Genomic DNA, 21,094 nt, shown 5'->3' with positions numbered 1-21,094 from the left:
GGTCCTTGCTGTTTTTCTGCCTCCAGCATGAAGTCAGGTTCATTCTACCATCTAGACTGAGAAGAGTTTCATTCCTGAGAGCAGCTTGAGCAAATGAAATCTACTACTTCACCATTGGAAAATTTTCCTTGAAGCCGGATTGTTTCTAGGTGAAACACCCATGTTTTCTACAGAATGAAGCAACAAGACCAAACAACCGTAGGATCTTTTAAACTAACTACTGCAATGCTTTGACTAAGGTTGTGTGATGATGCAGATGGATGGACAGAAACACATGATGCTCATCTAGCACCAAGTGAGTAACTGTTTTCACAGAAGCTGAGATGAAGCACAGGATGTTTCAGCTGATAATACAACTACAGTTACTGTTTATAGTTGATGAATGATGAATGGAAAAGTAACATTTAAAATCATCTTTTATTGCACAACAAAGTGTCAGTCTTGTTTTGGACTGGCTGAGCTGTGACCATTGCCATGCCTGACATTCAGACCTTTTACCAGCCCTGCCACACCATCCGTCACCCCCCAGGTCTCTACCTGGACCCCTCCCTGATGCAGCGACGTGTCCTGGAAGATCAAGTGGAACTGTGGTGGTTCAGAGAGCCACGCCGCTCCCTGTTGTGCTACTGTGCCTCTGTGACCCTCATACTGGGGCTGGGCTTCGGTGGCGTGGGCCTCCTCTCCACCACCACCAGCCTGTCCGGGGAGTGGCGCCTCGGGGTGGGCACCATGCTCTGCCTCTTAGCCCTGGCTGTTCTGCTCAAGCAGCTCCTCAGCTCCGCCATCCAGGATATGAACTGTGTGCGAAGCTGGCGTCGGATCGACCAGCTGAAGAGCGGCGGGAGGGCTGACCCGGCACTGATGTTAGCTGTGGGATTGGCAGTGATGCTCTGTGGGACGGTGCTTCTCTGTGTGGCCACCATCGGTAGCCAAGCTCATGACAGCAAGGAGATGTTGGTGTCTGGCCTGGTGCTGATGGCTGCTGGGGCGGGCATGGCTCTAGCTGTAGTGGGCTACAGTGTGCTCATCTACCTTAAAAGAAGAAGGGAGCAGAGGAGGAGGATGATGATGATGAGAATGAGCAGAGTAAGGAGGCTCGGAAGTCGAACTGTCAGGGTGTTCAATGTCTCGGGAGGACAGATGAGCCAGGCCAGGAGTGGGACATTGTCCAGCAGGACCAGCCTGATCTGAATGGACTAAATGGGCAAAATCACAAACGGATCAAAGACTCCTTGAAAGCAAATATTAGAATAATTTATCTAGCACATGTACAAAAAGGAAAACAAACAGATTATTTGAGGAGAGCAGTAACCTTTTTGTTCCCATTCGCATAACGATGCCGTCTGTTGAACATCATCAAAATACTTGCAAATAGTTTGTAAAAGAACAACAGACTGCTGCACCGCATGCTTTTACCAAAGGCTCAGTAATGTGATGACTGTCTGAATACACCACTTAGATACATCTGAGTAATTATGGTTGAAAATAAAGACACACTTCACAAAGAAGTGTTCACATCAAATCAAAACATCATTGTGTTGGATATCTTTTCTCTGTATTCATTATGTTTCTGTTTTCTACCACCTACTCAAATAACAATGTTGGCAAAGTGAATAAAAGAATGAAGAAATATGAAACAAATTGGAATTATAAAGAATTTATTCATAAATTTATATTTATTCCAATAAAATTATTTCAGACTATACATACAAGCACATTGAAATAGTGTTTACTATCTTACATTAGTAGAGTACGAAAAGCAACTTCCAACAACTTACAGATGGATACACACACACACACACACACACACACACACACAAACACACACAATCTATTCATTTAAAAAAAATATTACAGATTTCATCTGTAATTGGAACAATTTATATTCTGCATTAAAGGAAAATTGGAGATTATCTGGCAGGCAACATTTTGACTCACGGGATCTTCTTTGAGAAAATAGCTAAGACAAAGGGTCATGTATATAAAGACAAACGTGGCATCTAATGAAGACCCAGTCCAGTCAAAACGTTGCCTGTTTCTTTGTCTTTTTAATTGTGACATCTAGAGTTTTGCCTATTCTGGTCTGACGATTATTTAAATTAAACAATATAATATAATATATACAGATTATGTGACTTTTTGAGGGGAACTTAGTCTTCACAGTTCATAGACACATGCAAGGTGTAAGAGGTTGCAAGTAGACAATGATTCATTAGGGGGTCACAAGCCAGAAAGGTGAGCAATCATTGCTTTGCTGTCAAAATCTTCTTTAAAGGGTCATTTTTTATCTTAGTTGGAAACCAGCTGTTTTTGATGAAGTATCCCTTTATTTAATCACCCTATAGTGAACTGAAGATCATCATCGCTGTCTTCTATCCCTTCCTCCCCCTCTTCCTCTCTCTCTCTCTCTCTCTCTGCCCTGTCTTTCTCACTGGCCTGGATATAGTTATCCTCAATGAAGCCATCATCATCGTCATCCAGCCCTCTTGGAATCCCTCCATCCACTCCCATTCTACCCACCACACTGTTAGGGAATTGCTGCTCGTCCTGGCCATACTGGCTGACTCCATCGGCCTCTTGGAGCAGAGAGTGTCTGTAGCTGGCCAGGAAGCGATGGAAGAGACGAAACTTGACAGACATCACGATGAGGAGTGAGATGGCGAGGACTGTGCCCAGACCTGCAGCCAGATAGGAGTACTCCAACGACTTTGGGCTCCCGTCAGGATCGAGTGTCCCTGTGAACACAGCCGGAAAACATTTGTATTGCATATACATGTAGCTATAAAGACAGAGATGTCAACACCAGTGCATTCAAAATTCAAATTCAAGTTTCCTGTAACTGAAGTGTTATAGAGTTCAAAGTTTCTCAAACACACCTGGTTGTAAATAGTTGGATGATGGTAAAGTTTGTTGCTTACTTTGAATTTCAGTATCATTACTGTTGGTGTGATCTTCGACTTCCATCAGAAGATGTCTTTGAGCGTCTTTTTGTCCCCCAACTTCAGATATAGAAGCCTGATGTGCTTCTCTGATAAAAGCACCACAAAGAAAAAACACCACAAAGGGGATGCAGCTCCACCGGCCCATGTCTGCGTCCTGAGGGAAAACCTAAAGAAATCATCATTTAGTGATTGCATCTACTGAGGAGCATAAGAGGGTGCTTGTAAACGTTTAGGTCATTTTTGGGGTATAATATTTCCCTTTAGTGTTACTATACCTTAGATTAGCAAGAAATAAACGCTATGTAGGGAAACACAAGGAGGGAAATTTGCACACAAAAAAAAAACATAACTATGGATGAAACATATAACTATAGAACTTTTTACACATAATGAGAAGGTGATTTCGTCCCCCATCTCTTACATTGCATTTAGAAGGGATCTTTTCACATCCAGTATGGAGAGTAGAAACAATCACAGCAACCAATAACTCTCAATGTACATATGGGATTAACAGTGTTGTTTAAAGACAGACTTTAAAACATGTGAATCCCTCTTTTAATGAATGGCTGATGATGAGACATCCTGACACCTGCAGTGAGGATGACATACGTCATGTTTCATATTTCATGGCCAATAAACTCTTGTTGCAATGTCTTGAGACGGTCAATACACTTAAAACTGACACTGTAACATTATCTAAATGCTCAAAGCATGTTCAGATCTAATTGGACAAACTGGAGATTTATTACGTTGTCAACATAACATAAGACTTTGTGATTAAATAATCCTCTTTTCACTCAGAAACTGTCACATAGAGAGTTGTCTTGCCAGCTCTTGGGCAATGTTCATGATTATAGTCCTGAACTGCTGACTAATTCACTTTACACACACACACACACACACACACACACACACACACACACACACACACACACACACACACACACACACACACACACACACACACAGTATGTTACATGGATGACATGTAGCATGGCATTCTGGAATACTTAATCCAGATAGAAGTAATGTAGTATATCCATACTTTATATTTTGGTTGAAAATATTTAATTTGAGGCAGCAGTACACAGGTAATATAGGATACAGAGGCAGACATAGTACTGTCAATTTACACAGTTTACAATAACACACACACACACACACACACACACACACACACACACACACACACACACACACACACACACACACACACACACAAAGTCTAAAATGACTTACCTGTACAAAATAGGATAAATGACAGAGCAGGTGTATGTCTCCCTGACTAATAGCTGCTGTTTTTGTCTTCCTCTTCTGCTCCTTCTGAGGAAATAATGGGACTTGCTGGGCAAAGGTTGCTGGACATACCATAATACCACCCTACCTGCACCATGCTCTTAAGACAGAGATGTTAATGAGTAACTTTATTAGGTTTGTCATCCATTTGTCCTCCTAATTTCTTTTTCACTCACCATTCCAGTTAGAAGTGAATGCAAAGATGTTTTTATTTTTCATTCAGTATCTTCATTGTGAGTAATAGCGTAATAATCTTATTTCCACAATCTACTCTTTCAAAATTAGAAGTAGACAAGGACAAAGAAAGCCTTTGGCTAAATTGTTGCATCTGTGCTCTGAGGCCAGATAGTGTCACTGTAATCACATAAGATGCGTGAAACAGAAGCACTCCACAGAGTCTACATGCTGACATATGTTCATGGAAGGCATCTGCGTCAATTTACAATTTGTTAAGGGGTTTTACATAAGATCATTGAGATGAAAAAACGCTGGCTTTACATTGTGTCAGTGGATTTTTCTCTTGTAGAAGGATTTTTTCTTACTTGAACCACCTCCCACTAAATCATAAGTCTTTAATCAGTGGTTGTCTTTACCGAGAATAGAGCAGTGATTCACAAGGGATGTCAGTAATCAGTGAAGTAGAGTGGTGAAAAATACCAGCTTTTAATCACCTTGGCAACATAGCTAAAATTCTCTATTTCTTTTTCTGTCCATGGCTGATGCAGAGAGCCTAATTCATGCATTTGTTGCAACGTCTTGTTGTCAGGCCTGCCGCACTCTCGCAAAAAGATCCCGGAACTGCTCTTTATAAAAAGTCGGACTACCCTCTGCAAAAAGAAAACCAACATAGTCCTCCCCCCTTGTCTGACCTCCGCTCCGCTTCTAATAATTTTAGCATGGTCCCTCAGTTTTCTATTTACCAGATGTATGAACGGCAGTGAAGCCTTCAAAATCTGCATTTTTTAAACTGTGTACATTGCATTAATAAACCTAAGTTTGGCAGTCCGTGACATTTAATAAATTCCTGTGAAGTTCAAGTGAAATTGATTTCCAGTAGTCCATTCACTATTAGTTACATATTTTCCAGTAAGCTGAATGAGATTTTAAGTTGAAGTCATTCTATCAAGTATCATTCGTTTTTCTTGAAAGCATAGACTGCCTAAAACAAGTAAACCTAAATATCTTATTATATGTCATTGTAGTCTTGTTTGAAAGATCCTTTTAAAACAAGTGGACATATTTTGAAATAAGGGTGATCACAGCAGTAGTGTCAAGAATGAAATTGCTCATTAAAATGGATAAAAGCACATCTATTTATCGTAGCCCACTATCTGTAACCTGCCCCCACGCTGCCTACGTTCTCATGTGTTTACTTTGTCTTCTTTTTCCATTATTCATTTTCAATTCAAAACACTTTACTTGTCCCCAGGAGACAACTACCATAGTGACAGTGCAGGAGATGTGGATCTTGGGCTGTGTTGTGTATGATGTATTGTATATACTGTATTCAAAGCAAATTGCCCCTTAGGGACATTAACGTTTTAATCTTTAATCTTTAATCAAAAATTGTATCCATGATTTTTACTTGTCGCCTTCAATCCTGAAGGGGAACAATCAAATCAAATTTGTGTCATTATGGATAGACAATCCAGAACCCAACCAGGTTCAATGGTCTGCTCCCAGTCCTGGCATGACATCTGTAAAGAACTTAATTCATATTCATTAATGGGCACATTTTGCACTTGGCCATTTCCATTTGACAGTTAGTTCTCATCACCACTCTAATACATTAGCATAGCTTATTAATAGGCAAGGCAGGGCAGTTTTATCTATAGAGCACATTTTAGCAACAAGGCAATTCAAAATGCTTTACATAAAACATTAAAGAGCAGTTCAAAACAATTAAAACATTAATTAAAGAGAATATAAAACAGCTAAAATACAACAAGACAGGTATAAAATACAAGAATAAAGTACATCGACATCTCCAGTTTGAATACCTATACTTATAGAGGTTGTATAAGTTACTCTCTATTCCAGAAATACAATTCTCATTCAATGTGCAGATTCATGTGACGTTTGAATGAGAAAGAAAATCCATCCAATTATAAGCCATTATAGCTGTTCTTATTATGCTCACTGCAGTAGCTCAACACTGACCAATATTCAATAGCTCCATAGCTTCTGTAGGGTCATAAACCATTGTTTCATAATCCCGTAGCACGTGGTAAGTCTTCTTTTGATGGTTCTGGCTAGTAACCAAAATCCTTATGCAGAATATAAATGGGATTTTCACTTCCAGAACCACACTGTTAAGCTATATATGATTGACAATGCGCTAGCCCAGTTGGAACACGTAATGTTAACACATTTTAGAATGTTACTGCTTGCTGTTTACAAGCATAAACATACATTGAATTAGCCCTGTTTCACACTGGGAACTTTTAGCCACAGGTTTAGTAGAAAGCTCGAGGCTAACCCGGCTCCAGAGCAGGGTCAGCAAGGCCTAGGCTAAAGTCTGCAGCGTTCTGAAACCTGCCAGTTACACCAGTAATGGACTGGCCATCTGGAATTTGGGCAAATGCCAGATGGGCCGCCCCACTATGGGCCAATACTGATGCGTGGAAAGATTCACTCGGAAGGCAAAGTTCCTAATTTCCAAGCTAGGTTATTGACAAAAATAGGGTCGGTGTGATGCAAATACCAGGGCCGTTTTTTTTATCCCAGTCCGTCACTGAGTTACACCAATGCCACTAGACAAGACGATGTATCAGCAACGACTCTCTGTACTTCTGTTCTAACTTCCAACTTTTCAGCCTTTTTTTTTTAGCTGGATATAATTTGTAGCGTCTTTAAATATGAAAGAGGATAGTGATGGTGAGATGCTTGCTACAGTTGCATTTCTAGTAGGGATGAAACTAACCTTTTATTTTTCGATTCACTGCTTTGTTCTAACACCACTATCTCTCTTCTTTCAATCTCTAGCTCGTTCGAAAGCACTAACTTCGAGCTGAGTTGATTGGCTGTTAAAACAGGTGACGTTCCTTAAATTCAAGCTATATTGCAGCAGACAACACCATCAGCTGGCTTGAGTCAAGCTGATACAGGCATGTTCAGACTGCTGCAACTTTTACATGCAACATTCTAAAATGGTTTTGTCTTATCGCCAATCTTTGGCCTGAACTGGTCTTTTGCCTGGGTCTAACAGCTCCCTTAGCCTGGAGCTATGTGCAGTGTGAAAAGAGCTTTTGGTGCTTATAAACCGGCATTATGCTATCCATAATCCTAAAGTAGAAGGCATTGGATTATGCATGTTATGTGTCACATAATTACTTATTAATGCACATGTATTAAATTCTTTATTTTACACAAGAAAATAAGGCCAATGCTTATTACAATGATCAAAGCAGTTTTGGCGTCACTGACATCCCTTTCACTAAATCTTCTTACCACATTACATTTTCAGGAATGCCCCTGCTGGCTTTCCAAGGCTCTGCCTCTCTGCAGTGAAAGATTAGGACCCAAAAACCAGTACCAAATCTGAACAGTGTGACTTTAAGTCTCACTGACCCATCTAATCTTTTCGTCTTCAACTCTTCAACTGACATAGTGGCTTTAAAGCGAAGGGAAAGAGAGACAAAGATAGCCTTCATCATCAGAGTTGCTCAGCGTGTAATACCAACACAACCAGCACCAGCTTAGCAGGGGAGAAAACCTAAAGATAAACCAATAAAAAAAAAAAAAAAAAAGTATATTATTTATTTTTCAGAAACACATGCTGCTTTATTGGCTGCCCTCTTTAAGTCTAGGTCTAGAGAAGAACAGAGGAACTTCTACACTGTATATAAGAGACGGATGGGTAAAAGAAAGTAAAATACCATTAGCTGTGGAGGACTGGTTTAACATATGTGATGTACAGCGAACCACCACCAGCTCCAGAATGTGGAAAGAATTTTGCTGGAAAAATATGATCAGGTGCTTTATTACTCCCAAAACAAAGAGCAAATTTTCAACTACACAACAAACATGCTGGAGACGGTGTGGGGAGCAGAACATAGCTCACACCCATGTTTTTTGTGAATGTACTAAAATCAGAAATTATTGGAATGATGTGTGGGTAGAATTGAAAACAATACTGGGATATGAACTACCAAAGATATGTGAGATATTATATCTGTGTAACCTGACAGGGGAAAATGTACAACATGAAGACAGATTCCTGGTTAAAATTCTGCTGGCTGTGGCCAAGAAGGCAATCACCAGAAATTGGTGTAGAGAGAACCCTCCCACTCTGAGGAACTGTCGGGATGTAGTCGAGGAGATACTCAACATGGAAAGACTCACGTATATATTGAGACTCCAGCAAGCAAAATACGATAAGAAATGCGAAAAATGGACAGAATACCAATCACAATAAAGAGTCACCACCGGAAACTTTGATGTCTCCATCTTTATACTCATATTCAAAGTATATCAGTAGCCTTTAAACTGGTAGACTGGTAATATCCATTATGCTGTGTTTTGGAGCTACGTAGAAACATTCTGAAAATGAAGGTGCATGAGATGTTCTTTTCAACACTCAGCAAACCTGTTCTTACCTACACCTGAACCACAACATCACACTGAATCTCCTCAGAATGAGATGGGCAGCTCAGCTGTTTTTCTACAGTTTCAACTAGGACCACTGTCTCAGAGGCTGCCTGTGTATCACACACCATACCTTCACAACAAAAAGGTACATTTGAATTGCCTTTAATTGGTCGATATGACTGTTATAGAAATTATAAATATAAACTTTTTTTCTCATCTGCAATCTCAATAGTTAAGTGGGAGTTAAGACCAAAAACAGCTAAGCGTTCAAACACACCGGGCTGCATTGGTGGGGGCTTTTGGCTTAAAGGCAGAATGAGTAGGATTTTTTGGTTGCAGTTTGTAAACACAACATTCAAAGTTGGCACTTCCTCCCCAGCTCAATTATGGTTACGGTGCTCGCTACATTTTTCGGCACTGTGTACACCATTTTTCGTAGCTCCGTCTTGGATGTGTGGTAACGATCTGGCACCTGGTCGCTAGGTTTTTATAGAGGCTGACTCCCAGAACCGTCCCCAGCACAGTAAAGTAAGAAAATCCAGTCAGAGGGCAGGGTCCCTTCAGATACAGACACCGCCACACATTTCTAGTGGCTCATAAGTAATGATTGAGAGAGATTACTTTTGTATGAGTCTATACATTGTTTTTTAGGAAAATCCTACTCATTGTCTCTTTCAGGTGAGCTATGAAATACAATCAAGAAAGTCTAGTTTGAATAGCAGATGTGTGAATTTACAACTCACAGTGGCAATTCTTATCTTTAATCACATCATCATTAGTAACATGGTGTTCTTGTTGTGAAGTAATCTACCAGGAATGTGTACTCATGCATGTATTTGATTGGAAAAGTTGAGCCAGGATCAACTTTTTTGCCATACAACACTGCATGCTTCACATTCACTGGCTCATTCACTCTTCAGCTCACTAGTAACATCCAATCATATTCATGCAGGTCTAGGCATGTTTAGAGTGGGCCATTTTAACTTGGCACCTATCACTGTTGCTATTCTGATGCTGCCACAGCAAGCTCCACCGCCCCAACGTCCTCCTTATGTGCTATAATTTTGGTATTGTCAATTTAAATAAGATTTAGTGTTCTTGTATGTGTTTCTTATTCTCTCAGCAGAATCCATGTTGAGACTTAGATTATCTTGAGAGCGCCATTGCTGTAAAGAGCAAAGTGTACAACCATTTGCAATAAATGGTCATTTCATTCCAGCTGGGGACCTTTGTCCTACCACTCTCTCTGCTATTTCCCTGTCTGCCTCTTCACTGGCAGCTGTCAATTACTGTGGAGGCAAAACTGCCAAAATTCATCTTTTAAAAAAGAAAAGTCAGTTCCTTGATGTGTCTCTGGCTGAAATTGGTCATGGTTAAAAAAAAAAAACAGCTCTGAGTGTTGGTAGGCGACAGACTAACCTTAAATCAAAAATGTATGATTATAAGAGGTCTTTTGTCATCTAATGCACTTGAATTAGCGCTGTCATTTTTCTGGTCTCATCACACTGTAGAGCTTCCCCACAAATCCTTCAGTCCCTGAGTAAAATGTAGCAGATGTGGTTAAAAGTATACAGCGCCCTACTTCACCAGGGTGCACCCTGACTTTATAGCCTGGCTGTCCTAGACTCTGCTGTTGTCTTGGTTTGTCAGGCTCACACATGAAACTGTGCATCTTGAGTGTAAACTGGATCTTAACAGGCCTATGTCCTCAGTCCCCCTACCGTTGACTTCGGGTCACATTGACCCGTTTTCAATTTTTGTTTTATATCAGGGAATATGGGACGTAGAAATAAGCACTGAAAATGTGTAGAAGAAAAATTTAACAATTTAAAACGTTGGAAAAAGCAAAAACAAACTGTGAAAAAAAGGCGTCAAAAACGTCGAGAAAGGTTCAAGGTTGACGGGAGGACAACACAAGGGTTAATAATTCAACAAGGCTTTGGCTTTCTTAAGGCCACTTAAACACCTTATGTTTCAAGAATATGGTGAATAATTCATTCCATCTGTAGGCTCTTAATTACTGCTGCAGGGTGCTGAAACACGTATGCGTTAGAGTCATTTAGTGTCTGAAGAAATTGAATCCATGTTTTTGAGAGCTTTCATTGTGTACACTTACGCAATTTTGATTCAAAGCCCTCAGAGTGTTGTTGTTTTTTTGTATTATTTGTCCGAGCAGTCCCCTGGTAGCGCATTCTGCCTTCAGACACACTGAATTTCTTGATTTCTGGACTGCTGGCCTAATTTTTTTTCTCCGCAGCCTACGAAGGATTTTCCACTTTCAGGCCAGTGGCGGTAGCTGTGAAACACCTCTGGAACAGGAGCTCGGGGTCTGGCGGCTGGTTATCACAGTCCAGTTTCCTGCTCATGAAGTGTTTCCTGAATCCCTGCGGACCAGAGATGCAGGTCGCTCTCCCATGACTGGGTCCTTCACTGGGATCTCCTGCTAAAAAGCACACAGACAATAGTTCAATTGCTCATTGTTCAAAATCACAGTATCTCTGTGCATGTACCAAACAAAAAAAAAACAATCTCATTTAAATGTAAAACTTGGTAATTGCAGCAAGTAAGAGCGCATTCAAATAAAACTAAGTGACACCTGTTATCATAGAACACCTACAGTAAGAGAGCCACATACTAACCTGGCGTTCTGAGGGGTAGGCCGTTGTCCAGACAACTGGGTTTGGTGGCGATGAAAAGGTAGCAGAGGACACACACAGTGATGAGGAAGGCAAGGAGGACCACCGCTGCAATGGATAGACCAACCAGAGCGCCGATACTGAGAGGAGAGGTGAGGAGAGGAGAGGATGGGTAGGATGGAAGAGGGAAGATAAAATATAGAAATAGAAACAATTCAATTAAGGATATGAGGTGATATATTGCATTAAAGTAAAAAAGAAGTACTGAGAACTTTAATCATAATGGTAAGATTGTTTTCAAATATGCAAAACTATTATCCACAAATGAAATAAAAAGAAATATAGCTGTGACTGTTGAAAGGCAGGTTTTGCAGCAGCACAAGGACCGAAATAAATAAATAAATAAAAATAGAGAAAGATAATAATAAGTATATGAAATAAAAATAAGAATAGATTTAAAAAATAGAAACTATATAAGAGCAGGGATAAAGAATGTAAGTGCAAAGCCCTCCAGCAGCTGTGGTAATTCGATTTTTTTTTGGTCAAGCTGAGTCACAAAGTGTCTTTGGTTTTAAAGCAGGTGCTGCTGCCCACATTTCTGTATAACAACGCACAAAGTGAAAAGCTCATATGTTGATCATGAAGGAATATGACTGCATTACTACAAACTACACTTACAAATGAGTGACAAAATAAGTAAGAGGGAGAGAGAGAGATGACTACTAATAAGAAGAGAAAAAATACTTTTGCTAAATGGAAATTGCCCTCACCTCAGCCACCACATGTATCCGTACTCATACGGGAAAAAACTGTCGGGATCGTCACAGCAATACTTCACATCATTAAATCCGCAGCAGTAGACAGCAGCAACGGCATTGCCCGGTCTGGGGCATGAGAATCCGTCCACAAACATACCGTCAGCGCTGTGGTAACTGCTGCATTCAGCGCTCATGATGCAGTAGGCGAATCAATACAGACAAGAAAGAAGCACTTCTTATCCGTGGATTAATGTGAATAAGTTTCCTGCTGTGAGGCGTATCGTCATCAGCTGTGTGTGAGTGAACACACAGAAGGACGGAGGTGGAACATTTTGAATCTGAAGAAAACTATCTCTCTCTCTCGCTCTCTCTCTCTCTCTCTCTCTCTCTCTCTCTCTCTCTCTCTATATATATATATATATATATATATATATATATATATATATATATATATATATATATATATATATATATATCTCAGACACACAGCATTACTTAATCCGCTTTAGTTTTTGGACAGTTTATGCTTATTAGTCAATAATAGAATTTTAACAGCCACACATTTTTCCCCCTTTGACATTTTAGCGTTGCCATTCTTAACTTACAGTTACACACTATAACGCAGTGAGACAATGTTGTAGAGAGCATGTCTGCACCATCTCATCACTTATTATTCCCCAGAAGTCTACTCAGTTAAATGCTGTGTCCATTAAATTAGGTGTGATTTTCTTAGAACTTAAGTCTTGAGTTTTGATTGTATACTTGCAAATATTGTTAAAGCGAACTATCTATCTATCTATCAGTGGAAGTAATGTCTAAATGCCTCTTCTATTACAGTAGCCAATGAAATGCTGGTGGACACAAATAATAGGCTGTACATTAGGTTTACAGTCAACTGGGATCTAATAGCGATAGCGCTGGGGTCAGCACAGTACACCTCTCACTCTTTTATTTTCTCTCTTTAAGAGGTACATAATCCAGAGCTGTTGACATATACACTGTTATTATAGCAGATGTAGTCTACCATGTGTTAGGCATAATAGTCATTTTATCTGGTGCCTGTGGGAGTAATGCAGTGAAGACCTGCATGCACTCTTGACCTACTGCTATAGGTCTTTATTGATGAAAATAGAGAATGGTGAAAGCATGACTTATAACATATATCAATAGGACATATAAGCATCACTTCTAATCCAGTCAACACTGTGGAGTCCTTCCGACTTCTAGACTCCATCATCTCCCAGGGTATCAAGTTGAAGCTGAACAGCTCCCTCATTATTAAGACACAACTTCCTGCGGCAGCTTAATAAGTTGAACCTACCAAAGACGATGATGTTGATCTTATTCACTGCCATCATCGAGGCCATCCTCAACTCCTCCATCGCCATCTGGTATGCTGCTGCCGGCGACAAGGACAAGGGCAAAACATACCTCAGTTTCACACTGTTTCACACCATTTCAAGGAGACATGTTGTTTAACCAAAAAAACATAGCAAATTGGTGCATGGCGGTTTCAGATTGAACGTGCCCTTGGTATTTCCATTGGTTCTCGGGAAGTTAGAACAACTAGAGGGGTTAAAGGGAAGATATGATGCCATTGACATTTGACCAAATGAAATATTTGGGATTGTAAAAGTTGTGGCAGTTGCTGGTTGTATTTAGCCGCTAGAGCGCTCCAGGACGCCGACTAACAGCGGCACTTGTTTAGCCGCCAATAGCTGACTGCGAGCCGGCTACAGGCACCGCCAGATAACGGTCCTTTCAGGGGCCATGGTAGTGTTAGAATTCAGCCAGAAAAAGTGAGTGTCATGCGCCGATGACAGTTAAGTTTAGGCTCCAAAAAGACTAGTTAAATTTAGGAAAAAAATCGTGGTTAAAACACCGAAGTGAACTCCACTCTCCGTTTTATGAGCGTTGTGTTTTATGTTCACACCACGTTGTGCTATTTTATTTTGAAATTATTTTCCATTGAATATTGTTCATAAATAACTGTTTTGGCATGGCTGGACTAGTGGCACTATATCTATGGTATTGAAAGGAGGATTTAATCCTTGCATGTTTTGTTTTGTTGTGCATGATCAAAATACCTTGATCTTATGCCTCAACGCAGAGGTCAAGGGTTCGAATCCTGCATGTCTTCCCCCTCTCTCTCATCTAGCTGGCCTATCGATTAAAAGGTGGAAAAGCCACAAAAGAATCCCCTCATCTGCTTTTTTTCACAAATTACACCCTATATACGTACACACATAATATATCATATATATACATGCGACCACTTTATCTGTCTTCATGAAAGGAGGTCCCTCCCCCAATAGATACACCCTCCCCATGCACCTCATTGGATTGCTTACCGAAATACACAGTTATTAGCATTTAACAAAGTACGGCTAATTCTGATCGGAATGTCATTCGTGTAGCAGGTATTTGGTCAAAACCAAAGTATTGGACAATTTAAAAGTTTGATGAATGATGATGATGATGATGATGATGATGATGATGATGATGATGATGATGAAAAGTCAGGGCTTCACCAAATTAATGAGGATTCATCCTCTGGGGACCATGAATGCCTATACATTTTTTTTGTGGAAATCCATCCAATAGTTTTAAGATATTTTCTACTTGACCAAGGTGGTAGACTGACCACATACCGACACACCGACCAACCGAAATTGCCCATATATTTTCTTCAAATTATTTAAAACTTGAATTGACTAAATGAGCATTTACATACCTCAAGCTCTTTTAATCAGAAATAACAACAGTCCATCCATTCCTTTACATTACGTCTGCCGCTCTTAGGAGGATGTGTACACATGTACCAAATAGTGTTTAAACAAAGAATAAACTAAGGTAAAGCTCAATGTGAAAGATTGACATAAATCTTCTGGGGCATTGCTGGTATGAGCTGTATGATCATCTCTAAGACGGACATTGAAAGGTAAATGAATTCACACAGAGATTTGTAATGAGACAGGACCAGGGGCTCCCATTGCAGTAACACATCACAAGGGAATATTCTCTGATATGAGGAGACTGCAAAGATTTTCAGTCATCACCCTAAAGAGAGAGTGGACCACTAACATTCCGAACATTCTTAGTGATGAGCATTGATCTTGCTCTGTACATTAAACAAAACATCTGTCCAGAAATACCATCATAGGTGAGAGATGTTGTTTGATCCTTGTGTGAAGGCCGACCCTGTAAGTAGTAAGTAAATCATGTAATCCTTTAAAATGAAAAAAAGAATCCCTCTTCATAATCTGAGAAAACAGAAGATTAGTGATTGGTGAGGGGAAAAAAGAGTCGAAGAACTACAAACATTTCAAATATCAAAGGTTTAAAGAACCAAAGGTTGACCTTTGGAGATTCAAAGTGAACTAGTTTTTCCCTTTCTTGCTTGCCTGCATTTTTCTATGGGCCCCTCCCCGCATCCACAGCTATTCATTCTAGCATCTTTTTGGGCCCTCCTCACATGAGGACCCTGGGTACTCAATCCCCTTTTCCCCCCCAGGCCCAGTCTGGTTGTAAGCAAGAAAAGAAGGATAACCTGAGTCCTATCAGTCATTTTACCTTTGCTAAGATTAAGGAATGGAGCAGTTAGTCAAAGAAAATAATCTTTCCTGCTACCCGATACAATGTATTCCATCATTAAACGCACAAAGATTTTGTTACAGGAAAAATGTACAACAATGCCGGAATAATCTGGATATGGGAACCTCAATTGGAAAAGTGCCAGAGGGACAGAAGGGAACAAAATGAACATTTAGGAAGAGGGATCAGATGAGTCAGTCAGTCAGTCACATATATCTGCCAGTATTTCTGGACTACATTCATTTAGACTGATCAGGATGGAATCAGCTGCTCCACTACAGCCCAACAGGCGGCAACCGCATTCGTCCTTTCTCTCAGTTTAACATGCAAAGTTCCCAAATCGGCTAAACATTTGCCCTGAGACGATATGCAATGAAATATGTTAAGGCCTGCAGCTAATGACCTGTGGATGTTGAACATCTCTGCCCCGTCTAAATGAATGAGGAACCAGGCCTGACTGCTCGCTCTAATCCCAGATTATCTCTGCCAGTCCAATCCAGAAACAGGGAAAAATTGGCAGAAGAAAGGAGATTATTTGACAGCAGTGGGGGGTTGTGGCGGTTAGAACACTCACCTACTTGTTCATATAAATCACTCATATTCGCACACTCACACCCTCTCTCTCTCACACACACACACACACACACACACACACACATACAGAAATGGACACATTACAGTCGCAAATGTAGTTTCAAATTCAGTGTGCACATTTCATACTGAGGTCCATCCTTGCGTGCCTTGTTCATTCATGTGTCACGCTGACAGAGAGGCAAGTGATCCCAGCAGTGACATGACCTCTGCTCACTGACCGGCTCTTCGTCCCCCTTCTCCCTCCTCTACCTTCCACTACCATCCATCTCTCCTCCTCGTCAGAGCGCAGAGAATCGTCGGTAAACATCCTCCATCACTGCCCTCAACCACATGACAGATAACGCCGACCCCTCCTGGTGCTGCACAGCAATTATTGCCACTGCAAATCCCAGCAAAGCCTCAAATGTGTTGCACTTCTTCTCACTCTAATTGGTATTTTATTTCGGCCTTGCTTGTTATGCATCCTGTAAACAAAAGTGTATTGCTTTGAACAGCATGATTTCCTCTATGTATTTTTCACAAACTGAAAACAATGCATCATTTTACACCTTGATGACATCCTTGAGCTCTTGCTTTAAAATTCTAAATTAATCCAATTAACACCTCCATTGGTATTTCCTGGGAATGAGTGCAGTGCATAACATGTCTGGAAATAAATTAAAAAAGTGATTGAAATTCAGAGCGGTGCAGAGTATAATGGCTGCATCGTCAGAGGTTTACTGGCTCTCATAGCATCAGGGGGTAGAGCACCACATCAAAAAGCACAATTCAGCTAACTGAGCTGAGTCATTTGTCAGTGAATTTTTGGTATAAAGTTTTACACCTGCTCTACATAGAATGTCATCCAATCCCATGATCTGTACATTTCTCTCTCCACCAGAAGCACAAAAGTGCAAAAATAATCATTTGTTTTGGGATCAAGTACATTAGGCTGTTGAATAATGGATGAATTTGAAAAAACCTTTCATTGAAATGCCATTAGGAGGAACTCAAAGGCTTATTTTTTTTTTTTTAAAGTAGACAATGTTTTTGTGTTGCTTTGCTTGTTCACATAAAACTCGTGTCAGAGTCTGTGACAAAGTGTAAAAGTGTAAAAGGGAGATGAAACATCTCCAAAGCATGTTTCATCATCCTATAATAATGGGAAAAACTTAGCCAAGTATTCTCTGACATAGAGAGCTAAAGGACAAGATCCATCCATCAATATCTATCCAACTTTCCATTTGTGCCTTGTAAAATCTCTTTAAAGCATTTTGATTTTGAGCGAGATGTCCCTGTGCATATCAATAACACTGCTGTGAAAACCACACTGTGTCAGAGGCTTTATTTTTCACGGTGCTGGATGCAGAGATGTTGAATAGCTTTCCGATCTAAAACTGAAGTGGCCTGTGGTCTTTTTTTAAATGACATTCTCTGCAGTGCAAAAAAAATGGCATTAGCAGTTTGCATTTCAGACCGCAGTGGATTCTGTACGCAGGGGCACGCCGGCATCCAAGTCCACGTCTTTAGCCACAGACGACAGTGCATCCTGGAACCCAGTCAAGGATTAGCCTACACAGCAGCCTCAGAGCAGATGTGGCATCTGGGATTACAATTAGAGTAATATCACCCATCATGAAAAAGCTTGTTATGTTAACATAACAGGAGAGCCTCTGGTTTTCCCCATGTGTCACACGTGGGACATTGATGTTAATGGAAATGAAATAAGCTGTTTGCATTGTGCAGGACTTTAACGTAATCAGGATGATGGAGGTCTGAGAGTGTATGCACAGGGACTCTTTTGTTGCTTGTAATTGCAAGATACATTTTTTTCTTGTCCTCAAAACCTCATATATTGATCTACTTTGGGCCTATTTGTGCTCTTATGACATTTTCTTCATCTGGTCCCTCAATGTCATTTTCCATATTTTTCATTTAGTTTTTTTTTTTTCAATAATTTTATCTTTTATTTCCCCATCTGCGCTTCCTTGCTGTACAAAATGAGTCTCCATGTCCTCTCAGAACACAATGTCTAATTTTCTGGTATTATTTTTGAAAAGATTTTTTGATTACATTTTTCAAGTACTGTAACCTTCCTAACACAGGTCGTCTTTAGCCAGACTTCTGACTACACAAGACCATGTATGTGCTATGTGCACATCTATAACCAATTTGCTTCTTTAGCTGTCCAATTACTCAGTGTGTGTGTGTGTGTGTGTGTGTGTGTGTGTGTGTGTGTGTGTGTGTGTGTGTGTGTGTGTGTGTGTGTGTGTGTGTGTGTACAACAATGTATAGGGTTAGGGTTAGGGTTAACCCCAAAAAAACATTTCAAGGACAATATTAAGATCAGCTTCAAGAAGTTTTCAAATTCTTCTTCTCAAATGCATCTGGGAGCACATCGCTTTGGACAAGCGCTGCTGGAAGACAACTGTGCAGGAAGGACAAAGCAACAGCACGGCAAGGAAAAAGATAAAAAGGCTCCTCCACCATTCACTACCTCTACTTCACCCTGCCCACACTGAACCAAAATATGTGGCTCACAGATCTGCCTGTAGCCATCTGAAGACACACTATACAGTATACTGTGTGTGTGTGTGTGTGTGTGTGTGTGTGTGTGTGTGTGTGTGTGTGTGTGTGTGTGTGTGTGTGTGTGTGCCTGAGAACATGAATTATGATAAGTAATTCCTGAGTAGACATAGGCCTACTAACTGTGTTTATGTGCTTATTTCTGTGTGTACCTTCAGTTGTGTCACCATCATTATGTTCAATCATGTGTGCGGTACCTCTGTAAAACAGAAAAACAGGTCAACAACTCATCACAGTTTTTGTTCTACGCTGTTATTTACCTCATGTCACTTGTGCATTTTTCCTGTTTTATTCTTCTTTTTTGTGGTCTGGAACAATCCACTGTCCAATTGTTCAGAGAGCTCTCTAATCCAGCCTTAGATCTGAGTCGTGCAGCACAGCCTAATAGGATCGTGGTATTAACCCTGATGACAATACCACCAGCTGTCGCAGAGCCCCCTGTTGGCCACCAGGAGGAATGTGTGTGTGTGTGGGGGGGGGCGGGGTGAGAGAGACAGAGAGGGAGGTGACTGACAGAGAGAGAGAGACAGACAGACACATATAGACACAGTAAAGAGTGTGTGATGCTCTTAGTCTTGTGTGGAATAATCAAGGAAGCAGCTCAGAAAAGGAACACAGAAACTCCTGAAGTGCTTTATTTTTGGACGAATACCTCCTTAATTTGACTTTTCACCCCCCTCTGTTAAGCAGATCCCAACCTTTTTTGTTTTCTTTGAACTTTTTCTTTCTAATTTCTTTCCTCTGTCTTAATCCCACCTTCTCCTTCAGTAGTCTGCATCCTTGCTCCACCTGCTGTGTCCACACTTTTCTATTTCTTCCGAAGTGGTGGTGGCTGTTGGCTCTGTGCTGGTTCTAGATGGCTGAATAAGTGGTAAAAAGGTGGGGGGGGGCTTGCTCTGGTGGTTTTGCTGCCGGGGGTTTGCGAAGTTGCAGTCAGGACCAGGACAAGCAGGAGGAGGAGGTGGTGGAGGAGGATGGCGGTGGCTCTGGACGAAGTGTGGGGGCGGGTGAAGAATGTCTGCAAGCAGAACGGACTACTCATCCTGTCTGTGCTGGCCGTGGTCATTGGCTGCCTGCTGGGCTTCTTCCTCAGAGGCAAGCAGCTCTCTGAGCAGGTCAGTTAGTTAAAATGCCTGGTGGTGTTTGTGACGTTTGGTCCAACCCCCCCCCCCCCGCTACATGCTGAACCCCAACCTTTTACCCTAACCTTAACCGAGAAATGATTCTAACCTTTAACCTTTAAAAACCCAGGCTTAAGCCCAAAATGAACCGTGTGGGGACTTTTTTTGTCCCCAGATGGAAGATATTGTAAGTCCACAATGGAATGACTTCACAGTACACACACTGGACCACACACAAATTCAGTTCAAATAATAATATTTTCCCCTTATCTTTATAAACCAGCCTCTCTTAGCCTGCCGAAGCCCATCATAGCATAGTTTTCACCACCACAATCTACCATTAAAGTGAAAGACAGGATGATAGACAAGATGTAGCTTATGGTTTTGGAGATTTGCTGTGTAATTTTGCACTTTGAGTGAGAGTTTTCAAAAATTGTGTGACATGAAAAGATTTTGTGAGTAAGCAGTAGAAAAAAACTGTAATTAGCTTTTATGGGGGTTAAACAATTTGCTCTAGTTTGCTTGTCTTTGCCAGTCACTGAGGGTTGTAATACGTGACTTACATATATCATGATGGTACAGATTAGGGAGAATGTGGTTTTCCATGGAGGAACAAAACTAATTTTTGTATCTCTGTCACAAACACAGTGGGCTGGGACTGTGGTCAACCAGCTAGACAATCTGTTTTGTACTCTCTCAGCAGGAAAACAAAAAAGAGTGTATCCTAATTGTTTCCTGATGAGTGTCTCTCAACAACCCTGAACACCTTGACCTCAAGGTTTTTTTTATTTCCCAAAAAAACACACTCTGCTCAAAAATGGTTTTCGTTTTTTAGTGTAGAATGAAGAGGGTGTTGGTGAGATTAGAGTCCACTGTGTAGCAGCTGGCAGGGTGGAGGTGAAAACAAAGGTGAGGACAGTCATGCTCACCCTGCATTCATGAATACAAAGTGATAACCTGAATTTAAAGTGTAAGTGTGTGTGTGTGTGTGTGTGTGT

The 21,094-nt window shown here is 40.7% G+C and overlaps 3 protein-coding genes across 3 annotated transcripts in view; 2 read left to right on the top strand and 1 right to left on the bottom strand.

Moving 5' to 3' along the window:
• The first annotated feature begins 474 nt into the window (after positions 1-474).
• On the top strand, positions 475-1,191 carry tmem125b (transmembrane protein 125b). The gene has a single exon (XM_078263352.1). It carries the CDS (start codon positions 475-477, stop codon positions 1,189-1,191), a length of 717 nt encoding a protein of 238 aa, XP_078119478.1.
• Positions 1,192-11,086: 9,895 nt separating this feature from the next.
• Positions 11,087-12,425, bottom strand: LOC144526104 (protein shisa-like-2A). Its single transcript, XM_078263320.1, has 3 exons — positions 12,235-12,425; positions 11,468-11,604; positions 11,087-11,268 (listed from the first exon to the last, which is right to left on the bottom strand). Exons 1-3 carry the CDS (start codon positions 12,414-12,416, stop codon positions 11,087-11,089), a joined length of 501 nt encoding a protein of 166 aa, XP_078119446.1. The 5' UTR covers positions 12,417-12,425.
• Positions 12,426-19,949: 7,524 nt separating this feature from the next.
• The window catches only part of slc1a7a (solute carrier family 1 member 7a), a 38,777-nt gene continuing 37,632 nt past the window's right edge, over positions 19,950-21,094 (top strand). Inside the window, exon 1 of the mRNA XM_078264532.1 lies at positions 19,950-20,090. Coding sequence (XP_078120658.1) covers positions 19,950-20,090 — 141 coding nt within the window. The remainder of the gene's footprint in view (positions 20,091-21,094) is intronic.

Source organism: Sander vitreus, chromosome 12 (genome assembly GCF_031162955.1).
Source record: "Sander vitreus isolate 19-12246 chromosome 12, sanVit1, whole genome shotgun sequence".
NCBI lineage: Eukaryota > Metazoa > Chordata > Actinopteri > Perciformes > Percidae > Sander > Sander vitreus.
The sequence above is the reverse complement of the archived record's forward strand: the minus strand, read 5'-3'. Positions and strand labels throughout refer to the sequence as shown.